The 13,556-nt window shown below is 39.6% G+C and overlaps 2 protein-coding genes across 2 annotated transcripts; one reads left to right on the forward strand and one right to left on the reverse strand.

Moving 5' to 3' along the window:
• Window positions 1-635: 635 nt before the first annotated feature.
• Window positions 636-5,470, forward strand: LOC132176419 (zinc finger (C2H2 type) family protein). Its single transcript, XM_088515032.1, has 2 exons — window positions 636-2,295; window positions 2,780-5,470. Exon 1 carries the CDS (start codon window positions 818-820, stop codon window positions 1,976-1,978), a length of 1,161 nt encoding a protein of 386 aa, XP_088371158.1. The 5' UTR covers window positions 636-817; the 3' UTR covers window positions 1,979-2,295; window positions 2,780-5,470.
• A 3,158-nt stretch (window positions 5,471-8,628) lies between these two features.
• Window positions 8,629-10,520, reverse strand: GAE5 (UDP-D-glucuronate 4-epimerase 5). The gene has a single exon (XM_059588449.2). It carries the CDS (start codon window positions 10,339-10,341, stop codon window positions 9,040-9,042), a length of 1,302 nt encoding a protein of 433 aa, XP_059444432.1. The 5' UTR covers window positions 10,342-10,520; the 3' UTR covers window positions 8,629-9,039.
• Between the last annotated feature and the right edge of the window lie 3,036 nt (window positions 10,521-13,556).

A 13,556-nucleotide genomic window follows, 5' to 3' on the forward strand; every position in this document is an offset into this window, starting at 1 on the left:
TCTTAATGTAAAACGGTAAAAAAAAAAATTAATGGGTAAATAATGACTAATGTTTGTATCATCACAACAACTTTTAGTATCACTCGAGTCTATATATGTGTTGCTCTCAAGAGTTTGAGAAACATGATTTTCAAAATTTGGAAAAACTTTACAAAAGAGTCTTGAACTATTACCTGTTTTGAGAAGACTTATCAAATTTAAAAAATTCTCAATTTTATCTCTCGAGAATCTACCCCACTTCATTAATTCTTGATGTTAACTCCTACTAGAAACATTAAGAAGACTAAACTTCCCTTGATTTTTTTTTTTAAAAAAAACTTTATTTTTTATTTTTAATTTGAAATTAAGATTAAATTTAGAATTTTTATAAAAAAAAATAGAGGTATAAAGATAATTTTATCAATTTTAACATCCAAAAACTAACAGAGTGATACCTCGCATCAAATTAAAAGTTCGAAAAGGAAATTAAGAGGTTTTTTAAAATTTAGAGGATTTTTTAAAAATCACGTAATAGTCCGGTGATCATTTCTTTTGTGAAATTTCTCTTAAAAATTTTATAGGGGCGTAAAATTCCGTCCATTTCTTGTTTGTTTTTCTAACTGAAGTGGCATTGCCATGTCAGTGTATAAGCTTGTGTTCGTTCACATCTCTTTTGCGCCCTAGCAAAACTTTGAAAACGTCGAACTCCATTGGAACCCAGTTTGTAATCAGCCACTTTTCACGCTTAATCTCTAAGGTTAGTGAATCTCAATTTTCTCAATTGTTGTTCTTTGCGCTGCTCTTCCTAAAAATTCCACAATAAAACGAAGATAAATCTATGGTTGTATTCCTCAAATTCCGCAGCTTTTTCTGTACAAAAGAATCCAAAAGATTGCAAAGCCTAAACCCATTTACCCCATTGACTAGATTTTGTCACTTTGAGTCGAAACCGGGCTTTAATCCTTCGGACACATCATTGTCGTTAGCACCGAAAATTGCCCAAAATAATGTCGCAATTTTCTGGGATTTGGACAATAAACCACCGAAATCATTCCCACCATACGACGCCGCTGTCAAGCTGAAGGTTGCGGCGTCTTCTCTTGGGGTTGTTAGATACACGGTGGCCTATGCGAATCACCACACATTCAGGTATGTCCCGCAAGTTGTTAGGGAGCAAAGGAAAGAGAGGAAGGTGTTGAACCAGTTGGAGAATAGGGGTGTGATTAAGGCGGTTGAGCCACATCTTTGTCGAGTTTGTGGAAGGAAGTTTTACACGAATGAGAAGCTTGTGAATCATTTTAAGCAAATTCATGAGCGGGAGCAGATGAAGAGGGTGAATCAGATAGAGTCGGCGAGGGGGACGAGGAGAGTGAAGTTGGTGGGTAAGTATTCCATGAAGATGCAGAAGTATAAGAATGCTGTGAGGGATGTTTTGAACCCGAAGGTGGGGTATGGTTTGGCTGATGAGTTGAAGAGGGCAGGGTTTTTGGTTCGGTCTGTGTCGGATAAGCCACAAGCGGTCGATGTTGCGTTGAAGAATCATATGGTGGATATGATGGATAGGAGGAGAGCTGAGTGTATGGTTCTTGTGTCAGATGATTCGGATTTCGTGGATGTTTTGAAGGAGGCGAAGTTGAGATGTCTCAAGACGGTTGTTGTGGGGGATATGAATGATGGGGCTTTGAAGAGGGTTGCAGATGCCAGTTTTTCATGGACGGAAATTTTGATGGGAAAGGCTAAGAAGGAAGCAGTATCGGTTGTTGGGAAATGGAGGGACCGTGATGTTTTGAAGAGATTGGAGTGGACATACAACCCTGAGGTGGAGAAAGAGATATATGATTATGAGGATGAGGTTGCTGAGGATAGTGAAGATGATTGTGAAGGAACTGTTAGCGGTGTAGTTGATGATAATGTACATGAGGAGGATAGCAATGTTTGGTGGCAGCTGGATTCTGATGGTGATGTTATTTCTTCACAATCACTGAAGAGATTGGAGTAGACATACAATCCAGAGGTTGAAGATGATGATAATGTACATGAGGAGGATAACAATGTTTGGTGGCAGCTAGATTCTGATGGTGATGTTGTTTCTTCACAATTACTGAAGAGGTTGAAGTGGACATACAATCCTGAGGTTGAAGAAAAACGTATGACTTTGAAGATGAGGTTGTTGCGGAGACTGAGGATAGGGGTGTTGAAGACTGTATGCCAAAAAGACAGCTGTGCTTGGTTCAATCTAGATTCTAATCCTGATTCGTTTTTTCAGTCATGTAGATGACTGTTGGTGGTTTTTTATCTCGTAGAGTTTGCTATGTGGTAAGTTAACTTACTTTCTCTTGGCTAGCATTGATAAGATAGTGTACAAAGAGAATTGAAGAATTGGGTCGTCCATCATATTAATAAAATTTTATAGGGTCGTAAAATTCCGTCCATTTCACATTATAGACTTGCGAGCTCTAATATTAATTCATGTGTATCACAAAATGATTGGGGTATCTAATAGTATGCCCACACTCCAGCCTATCTGTTGCATTAAAACTTTACAGAAAAATTGGGGTCTTGGGGGTGGGTTGTGGACTTCATTTTGAAGTATTCCGGAATTTATCATCTATTAAGCATACATCTTATTTTGCTACTTTCATGATAACTGAGATCTCTAGAACTATCTGTTTGATCAACCCTTAAACAGCACTAGATACGTCATAAATGTATCTTGTTATTTGGCTCATGCACGATTTGGTCTTGTTATTTCTCCCTTGTATATCTCGGTTGTTTTCTAATGTTTTAATTGGAACTGAAGCCAGGAATTATACCATTTGAAGCAAATAAGAAAGCACAGCCTTCCCAATCATACCAGATTCCCCTTTGAACAGCCTGTACCATACCAGTGGGAGCTGGAATTATATGTTGAAAAAGCTTCAGTAACATATCTAGTATGTCAATGTTGAAATCATATGATCAATTGTGTGGTGCCAGTAACAGTTAGTATGGCGCTGTGGTGTATATGGGGGAAGGGAAAATGGGTCTGTATGTGGTTGGGGTTGGGGTTAAAGGCTTTAAGTTTATTTGCATTATTCTTGATTTTGATGCTAACTCCAATATCCTGGATTTTCACCAAAATTCGTGTGCATTTCTCTCTATGCTTCTTTTTCTTGCTAAGGTCATGGAATTTTATTTACTTTTTTTTTTGATAAGAATGCTAAGGTCATGGAATTTAACCTGACACAAAATGCAGTTTCTCCTCTTGACTATTTACAAATGACTTGTCGTAGATGGTACTTTGAATGGAATGTCTCTGTATCTTTTACTGTGTTGGACCCTTGTTTCCTAGTTTGAGTCTGGTAATATTTTCTTGTGATAACATGTGGGTGCACTGAAGTGTCCATAGGAATCGACTGCTTTTACTTACCATAGGAGTGCATAATATTCCTAGAATGAATAACCAACCAGACAAGATATTTATCATTTGGATAGGGCTTTCCTTCTCACTCAGTAACAGTCTTCTATGTACTGAGTACTTGTTATATCAATGCTTATTAGATGAGTGGAGGGATTTGCCACTGTATTTTTCAGTGGACCTTTATGACCAATCTTGACTTCTAGCTCCTATGGTCCCCTTTCATATTGTTTCTTGGTTTTGTAACTTCATTTCCTTAATCCAAATGAAACTGCTTTTCTAGTTGCTTTGAGATATAATCTTTGAGTCTAAATAGCAGTTGCCCACTCCCAATGTATTGTAGTTTATTGTACTTTTTACGCTTATCTACCCAATTAGACACCATGGGAGGGTACAGGGCTGCAGGGCAATTCTGTTACATGAATTAAATCTTCTAGTAAACTACTATCTTGAATTATTAAAGTCCATAGTGTGCTACAATACTTGAATAGCAGGACTAAACTGTCTGAAAATCTGATAGTTTAAGCCTTTATTTAAGAGAATGTCTTGGGGCACAAAATGTTGATTTTTCTGTGTCATGCTCTGTACAGTTGTGGTAATAGAGAAGTTTAGAAAATGTCAAGATTTTTTAGTATTGAGATGTTGCCGTCCATGCATGTTTTAAAGTTTACACACGAAAGCATTTCTGGTGAACACATTTTGGTTACATGGGTTAAGTTCTTCCCTTGTAAATTGTTGAATGTTCTCTGTTGTAGTCCTGACTGGTTTCCTTGAACATGCCAGACGGGACACCTTTGAATTTGAGTTTTTTCAAGCAGTGACTTGTACATTGATATTGCATGTGGTACCACAGCTGTGGGTTCGAGTTGTCTGTGTGTGCTACCATGTGGATACAGGTACTTCATTTCTAAGCATCAAGGGTATTTTAAGTCTTGGAATTTCATGGACTTGTCCAGCAGTCTGACTTTTTGTTGTGTGTGTCTTAAAGGGTAAATAAAGTATGATCTTTTTAAGTTGAACTATTAACAGAGTCCTTTTTATGCTCTCCACTCTATCAGCCAGGGATTAGGATCTCCAACAAATCCTTTGGAATTGCGGAATCTGAAATTGAAGATCCAGGCCGTCCGTTGCATTGAATGGCCTATAATATGCATTCAAAATTTTGACTATATCAAGCGCTCCAAAAAGTAAAAGCTCCGAGCACTCCATACATTCAGTTTCTTCTGCATGCCCCTCCTCTCCGTATGGTTTCTTCCGCCATAGTTGCCTCCATGGACGTTCATCCTTTGTGCCCTTGACACCCAGACCCTCACCTGCTCATCCTCGCCCTTGGATGGTTCGGTCATGACCCATGGTGCCTGCTCCCACAAAGCTCAAAAAGGCGAAGAGACCAGTCCTTTGATCTCGCTTGGCAGGGTCTTTTTATTTTTCTCGGTGATGCTTGTTCTTCATCAAGGGTTAGGCTTTATGCTCGGTTCTCTAATCATCCTAATTTTTCAACTTACTTTCATATGGTTACCTGAGGGGAGCCACTAGATATTTCCACTTTTCATTTTCTTGTTCGTGCTTTTTCTAGTGTCTCAGCTGTTTATGACCGAGTTTCGAAGTCTGGGTTCGGGGTCAATTGGTCTTTGAACAATAATCTAATGGGATTCTCTTTAGAAGGCAGGAACTTGAAAGAAGTACACCAACTGTTCGAGAAATTGCCTGATAAAGTTGTGGTTGAGGAGGTCTCAAATCTGGACTTGCCTGGTAATTCTCAAAATGTTTTAATCCTTTCTTGCAATTGGGGGTTGTTAGTACATCTTTATCGTGTTTGCTGTACGTCAAAAAATATTTACTGTATAGAATCGTTTTTGTGCTAAGCTTGCTAAGTTGAGTTGTCTTGGAATTCTTTGGGTAGACTTCATTTGCTGTTCTGGTAATAAAAATGTCAGATATGCTTGTCTTTTAATTTTCTTGTCTCCTTTGATACATAGATCAGAAATTTGCATTGAGAAAGGAATACAGTTACTGTATTTTCATGTTAGGTTGGATGATCTATATATGTAATAAGTATTAAAGTCTATCAAGTGTCCCTTTAGAATTTTCTTATATCTTCTCCAGTGCAATTTTGCAGCATGGAGTTTGGATACACTTTTGAGTGTTAATGTGTTCGAAGTTGTCGTCGTACATTTGATGTATTGTGCACTGGAGTTTAGACATTGAAGAAAGGCAAATCATCTGCTCCACATTCACTCTAAGTTGAACAAATGGTCAACTTTCCAATTTTCAAATGTTTTAAGAAAAATTCACTATTTTTATCACCTTTGCATGCACATTATGTGATGTTCTCTGCAATCACGACTAATTTGGGTGTGGGTTTATGCCTGTTGTGAGTATACCACAGAAGGTAACCTATGAAAAAAATCGTTTATTGTTTGCACTGATAATATCAAATCATAAGATCAATTTCAATTGATTCAAACAAATGTTCACCTAGTAGGCATAATACGTCTAAGTCATGGCCCTGACTTTACAAAATGAATATACAATTTTATCTATTGTCAAGAGAAATGAATGCAAAAGCAACATAATTTCCAACGCAAAAATGCCCTCATTTGAACAACACCAACCCACGAAGACTCTAAAAAGCTACAGTCAACACCACCGCTCAAACTCGCACCACCTCATCGAGCCTTAATTTGTTTTTCACATGACGATAGAAAAATCAATATCATGAACATGTTTTTAAAATCAAAGTAAAATTTTCAAATGAATAAGAAAATGCTAAACATCCTACGGAAGCCTAGAATTTTCACTTAAAAGGAAATTTCTTTATCCATTAGATTTATAAAAAATAAAAAAATAAAAAATAAAAACATTGTGGATGTAAGCTCTACTCAGTCAAGTTTCTTAAAAATCATTAGTTTTTGAGAAAAATATAAAAATGCCCTCAAACTATCAGTCGTTTCCATTATAGCCTCCTAAAGTTCAAAAAATGATAAAGTAGCACTTAAACTACCAAACAGTTGCATTTTGGCTACTCCGTTAGTCATTACCGTTAAATAGGATGGAAAATTCAAAGCTATGTCTTTTTTAAGGTTAAGTTACTAAAATGCCCTTATGAAAAAAAAAATTAATTAAAAAATTGCCCCCCAAAAACGACGTCGTTTTGAGGAATTTTGGAAAATATATATATATAAAATACCCCCCAAAATGACGTCGTTTTGAGGAAAAAAAAAAAAAACTGTGGTTAGTGGTGGCTCACTGGCCACCCCATAACGTCTTGAGGAAAAAAAAAAAAAATCTATGGTTAGGGGTGGCTCGCCGGCCACCCCATGGCCCATGGGGTGGCCGGCGAGCCACCCCTAACCATAGATTTTTTTTTTTTTTCCTCAAGACGACGTCGTTTTGGAGTGCATTTTTTTAATTGATTTTTTTTTTTTTTTAAATGGCATTTTAATAACTTAATCTCAAATAACGACGTCATTTTGCATTTTCCACCCAATTTGACGGTGTTGACTAACGGAGTTGTCAAATTACAACTTTTTGATAGTTTGAGAGGCTACTTTATCACTTTTTGAACATTAAATGGCTAAAACGGAAATGACTAATAGTTTGAGGGGCTTTTTTATTTTTTTCCCTTAGTTTTTTATATTTTTTTATTTTTATAAATATTATTATTATTATTATTATTATTTTGACATGTCTACACAAGGAAAGGAGGAGAGGGGATTCGAACTAGTGACCTCCGTTTCATGAGGCGTGACCACAGCCAATTGAGCTACCCCTTGGAAACAACAAATATTATTATTATTATGGGCGTCTTCAATTCATTAGTTGAATAAATGCTCTTTCTTGATTGAAAATCATGAATTGAATAAACCCAAAAGAAACTGCAAGTATGTCCTGCAATTTTCACAAAACAAAATTTCTCTATACAAACGGAAATAACCAAATACATTCAGTAGGAACACAAATCCTATCAATCGTACATTCAATTTCACATCCAATACCAAATACATTCACTCTATTGTTCTAAAGCTCAACTCATTCACAGGGCTCAAAATTGATCTAATGCGGTGAGAGATTCTTACTAAATGAGTTTCCCCAAGACACTCCAGGAGAAAAAATGTAGAAAATTCACAGGGCTCTATTAGCAATTCATCTGACAAACCTTGTGTGCAAAACACTACAATTCTCTTATCTTTATTTGCCGTTACTCTATGAAAATGTAGGAATCCAAAAGTCATCCCAAAGAATGTGCTCAATCGCTTTCTGCCATCGAGGCATTGGACTACTTCTTAAACCTCCAACAACACCATTGTATTCATCTCACAATGTATACATTTTTTTGGAAATATTGCTAGCAGAAGCAAGAGAGATAACTAATGGGGAGCTTAAGAAATTCTATTACAGGCGTATAATAAGCTCAGAAAGATATGAACATACCATCATCAATGGAATACCCTATGTGTTTGGCCTCCTGTCATGTGTACTGAAATTCTGATCAAAGATGAGGAGCTCTATCCAATCAAGTAGCAAGTGAGAAACTAAAACCAACACAACAACATTTAGGGACTAAATTAACATATACATTATACAATGCCTTTTCTTTTAATAGGTAATCAAAGAAATATCATTAAAAAAATTACAAGGCGCACCTTAAGCATACATCAACTATACAAAGGACACCAAAACAGGAAAAAACCATGGGCTACATTACAACACAGCAAGAGCCCTCTTGCCTTTTCCCGACTAGAACCAACTCCCCTAGCATCAAAGTTGATCGAGCACTCTAAATTTTTAAACTCCCTACTTCCTTTCCTATGAACCAACCAAAATGGTAGAGCTACCAGACACAGCACAAGGACTGCTTACCCTGTCACCCAATAAGAAGGGGACGATGAAGAACCTAAATTATTTGTCTAATAGAACTTATCAGCAGTATTCTTCTAACAAGCTCTTCTGCACTTCATAATATACACAAGAACACAATTTACAATAGACAAAGTTTTCTTCCAAATGGGGTCGGAGGAAATTAAACTGACATGTGTTCAAATTACATGTGAGTATCACATGCTCCGTAAAATTGTATGAGAGAACTAAAAATGTATGTAATATAACCACACCTATCAAAGAGCATATGAGCCTCCAGCAACTACAAAAACAATGCATCATGAAACAGTAACCTCAAACTCAAAGGTCTTGCCAATCAGAAACAGAGAGTAAACCAGAAAATCACCACAAGCTCAATTTTATTCAAAATAATGGAAACACGATTGCATATATGATACCAAAATAGATGAAAGAATATAAAGGCCCATTGCAACAAATGCAATTTTTTGTTTGTTTGTTTATTTCAATTTCATTCAAGATGATAAAATTGAGTCCACCAATTGGAATATCTTTGTGATCTATCATCAGTCATGGACTGTACAAAAGCCTGAGCTAAAATATAACACCCTAAATAAAGCAGAAACATGTAGAAAAGAGCAATAAGAGTTTCTTCTCATGTTCCCTCGACAAAAGCCGGCTATGCCCTGCAAGCAAATGCCTATCAACAGATGCAAACCAGCAGTTTGTGAATCACAGGACATCAATTGTTTCTTGTAAGACAGTATCACCGACTATGATAAAATGCTCACAAAATGAGTGAAACACAAGGAAATTCAGAAATATCACCAGGCACTCCTTTTCTTCTCCACATAGTAATCGAGGTACCACCGCACGAACTTCTTGAGCCCCGTCTCCAAATCGGTGGTAGGCCTATACCCGAGCTGCCTGTGCGCCAAACTTATATTGGCGTGTGTAAACCTCACATCCCCATTTCTGGGCATTGGCAACACCAGCCTCTTAGCCCTCACCTTCAGAAGCTTCTCCAATATGCTTACAAGCTCGGTTACCGGCACCGGCGCCGTATTCCCCAAGTTGAAGACCCTCAATTGCGCCGGACCCTTCTTCTTCCCACCACTCCCAGTGCTTTTCTTCGCCGTGTCCAACGCCCCCAAGCACCCCTTCACAATGTCATCAATGTACGTGAAATCCCTCGCCACCGCCCCATGATTAGCTGCCTCGAATATCTTAATTGGCTTCCCCTTCAGAATATCCTTCGTGAAGAAGAAATACGCCATGTCCGGCCGACCCCATGGCCCGTACACAGTGAAAAACCGCAACCCAGTAATCGAAAGACCATATATATGATTATAGGTGTGCGCAATTTCCTCACCGGCCTTCTTCGTTGCCGCGTACAGGCTCGCCGGTTGGTCAGTCCGGTCCTTTTCCGAAAAGGGTACCTTGGAATTTAACCCGTAGACCGAACTCGAAGACGCCCACACGATCGATGGCTGCGGATTCGCAGACTTGCAGACTTCTAAGAGGTTCACGAACCCAGCGATGTTGCTGTGCACGTACGAGCCAGGGTTCTGCATCGCGTATCGCACGCCGGCCTGCGCCGCCAGGTGCATCACGTGGGTGAACGCCACGACGTCGAAGAGCTTCTGGAGGAGTGACGCGTCGTTGATGTCGCCCTCCACGACGAACACCCCAGCGCGGTCCAGGAGCCGCTGGCGTGCGCGCTTGAGGTTCGGGTCGTAGTAGTGGTTGAAGCTGTCAAAGCCGAGCACGCCGTCGCCGCGCCGCTTGAGCGCCACGGAGACGTGGGTCCCGACGAAACCGGCCGCCCCGGTGACGAGAACGGTCAGACCGGACTCCGAGCGCCTGCGGGCAGAGCGGCTCACGCGGCGTTCCCAGTCACGGCCGCCCCAGGAGTCGGAGCCGAGGGCTCGGCGTGACGATGTGGGTGGACCCACGAAAGGAGTGGAGAAGAGATAGAATAAGAGAGTGAAGGCAGCGAAGAAGGAGGACCAGAGGATGAGTTTGGACTGGGATCGGAGACGGTTAATGTACGGTGAGGATTTGTCAGGTTTGAACTTTCCGGGGGTGGACGGGAGGTTGTCAAGGTGGGAGATTTTGGTCAACATTCTGCCCCTCAAAGAGGCGATTAGCGGGATAGAGCTTTGGGGAAATTTTCTGAGGTTATTGGGTTTTTGGTAAGAGAGAAAATGAGGGGGGCTGGGAATTGGGAATTGGGAATTGGGGTTGAGTTGGGCTGTTGCTGGTGAAATCAGAAATGGGGTCCGATGCTTATAACGATGGGTGCTTTTTCTTTATTTTCTTTGATCTTTTTTATTTTGTAAGAATTAAGTATAGGTTGAGATAGGGAGAAGGAGATATCCCGGGAATTATATTAATTGTCTTGGAGGGTTTTGGCTTTTGGTTACCTTTTTCACCAAATTTGATTAATGATTTTTTTGCTTATTCGTCTGTTTTTGGTAAGATATCTTTTCTTTCTTTTTGTAAATTGACTGACAGGTTGAGTTAAGGTTAATCGAATCCCCTACTAATGGCGATTTTCCAAATATGTTGATATTTTTCTTCCCCCTTTTTTTTTTGTTGGCCTTTAATGGATTTTTTTAATTTATAGGTGTTTCTCTGTGAGGATCAATTTGATAAATGACCTTTTTTTTAGGACACAAATTTCTTAGGGATGAGGCTTAGGTGCTGTAATAGTTTTTTTGAAGGGATTTGATTCAATTTTTAATATTTTATGAGAAAGAAAGAGGAAGCAAAATTAAATTTAGGCCCTTAAAAGAGTTACATCATAATTGCACTAAAAAGAAGAGATAAATGCAAAATTGATTTTTATGGTCGGTCTAAATTACAAATCATTTCAACATCATTTGTATACCTTAGCAGAGAGCGTCATATAGCTCGGGGGTTGTTCTCCCCCTCCCTTCCCCCCCTCCCCTTTTCTTTTTGTTTACTTTTTTTTTTTTTTTGTTATAGGCTCAAGTGCCATCGCGTGCGGGTGTGCTGTCCACCATTTCTACTATGTCTTTCTTCGAGGTTGGTGGGGCTCTTGGATCGGACTATTCAAAGCTCGATCAATGTCCCTCCGTCAGACTCACCTCGACACACGCCCCTCCATCGCGCGCAACAACCCCGCCTGCTTTCAATGGCACTTGACTCTTTTGATTCCTGCAACCCCGCGGCGGATCATGACTCGCACGCGCCTGCGCATGGTTTTTTCACGCTCTGGCCAGAATCATCCGGCAGCCTTCCTCCGGTGGTGTTTTGTAGGCTTTTGTGCATTTTCTTTATTTTTCCCTGTATTTTCTGTTTTTCCTGTATTTTGTGGTCCTGGCCTATTGGGTTGAGGATGTGAATAATTTCTTGGCTTACGAGTTGAGAAGGATGAGTTTCGGCAGGAGGATGTTGCTATCTATGTATTGGATTGAGTCTGTTTGGAGCATACCTGTTGTTACAACTAAAGATTAGTCAGGCTAGGGTTTTCTCGCTTTCTCTCTTGTGCCGTAGCCTCAGGTAAGCCCCATCCCCCATGGTGAGGGGAGGAGGGATGGCCATTTGCTGCCTCCCTCCTCCCCCTCGTCTGCCCTTGCACCGAGTGCCAGTAGTTTACTTGATGTCCCTAGCTCGGGTTGCCTCCTCCCTACCCCTTCTCCGCCGCCCCTTCCTCTTTGTTCTGCTTTTGTCTCTGGCGGGGCTCTCTGGTTGTTTTCTGTTCCTTTCCCTTTTGTTTCTTTGCTGTGTTTTTGGTATGTTGTTCTTGTACCTTTGCATGTGTGCCACTCAGTGTGGGTGCTGATTTTGGGGTTTCTTTCAAAATCCTCCTTGTTTTGTTTTGTGTTCGCCGCTGATCTCCTCCGCCCGCTCTGCCGCCCACCGTCCGCTGCTGGGTTTTTCCTCGCGCCCCTCCAGTGAAGAGCCTCAACGCCCCCTGCTGCGATGGTTTTCCAGCCAGCTGGCGATCGTCTTCGCCTCCCTCCGTCCACTGTTTTGGGCCTTTTTCCGCGTCCCCACCGCGTCGAGCTTCTAGCGTTCCCTTCCGGTGTCGGTCTCCGGCGAGTGCACTATTGGCATCCACGCTGTGTGTGCCTGTTCCTGTTTTGTTTTACTTTCCTTGTATTGTCTTTGTTCCTGTTTTTCCCTGTATGCATTTCATTCACGTTATTTGCTTGTAATAAGGCTCTGCCTCTTTGGTTCGCCCACGTTTTATTTTGATTTTCTTGCTTCTGTTTGTAATAAGGCTTTGGCCCCTCGATCTGCTTGCTTGGATGTGAACTGAACTTTGGTCCAAACCATTGGGTCATGGATGTGATTTTTGGTCCAGGCCTTTGAGTTGTAGAAGTGAACTTTATCCTGGCTTTTGGGTCGAGGAGGAATTTGAGCTACCTATGCATTAGATTGCGTCTGTCTTATGCAGATCTGTTATCTCAGCTAAAAACTAGTCATAGGTTAGCGGAGGTTTTAGGTGATGATTGTATCTTTGTAGCTTCGGCTATAATTTGCATTTTCAGGGCTTTGTGCTCCTGCGATGTAAGAGCTTTATGTTCGTGATTATTATCAATGAAATTGAAATGTTTTTCTTTCAAAAAAAAAAACTAAAGATTAGTCATGGGTTTGTGGATTTTGATTTCATAGATAAGTTTTGAATGTCAGATTGTCATGTATGTATCTATGACTTGTAACCTTGTAACTTTGGTTATGATTTTCTCAGAACTTTTGCTCTGTGATGTAAGAGCTTTGTACTCGTGATCCTTTATCAATTAATGATACTGAAAATATTTCCCCTTTAAAAAAAAAAAAATTACAAATCACTCTATGTGGTATAAAAAATAATTTATAGGTCCCTATAATTGGCCTAAATTACAAATCACTTCATGTGGTATAAAAAATAATTTATAGGTCCTCATGGTAGGCCAAAATAACAGTTTACTCCATGAAATCAATTTTCATGCTCTAAAAACAAATATCAGTTTAATAAAAAGAGTAACACAATTTTCTCCAACTTAATTTGAAGGAAAACTTTGTCACAATTTATTAACTTGAATATTGTTTTTATTTATTTTTTAATGGTTAGAAGATGTGACCGTCAAATTCTTGTAAAATGCTCCTAAATCGTGGCAAGGAAGATGAAAATGAGAGAGGGTTACGTACAAAATAAAATTTTAGGGATAGAAAAGATTAGGTTAATTTACTGAAACAGTATGATTTGGAGTGAGAGCTGCTGTATAATCTTAGCTGGTGTCCTAAAATGATGTGAAAAATTCTAGTTGTCATTTTTAAAAATAAAAAATTAATTATAACATGTGTTGTGTTTTTATTGGGTATAACA

The sequence above is a fragment of the Corylus avellana genome, chromosome 3 (genome assembly GCF_965113065.1).
Source record: "Corylus avellana chromosome 3, dhCorAvel1.hap1.2, whole genome shotgun sequence".
Taxonomy (NCBI): domain Eukaryota; kingdom Viridiplantae; phylum Streptophyta; class Magnoliopsida; order Fagales; family Betulaceae; genus Corylus; species Corylus avellana.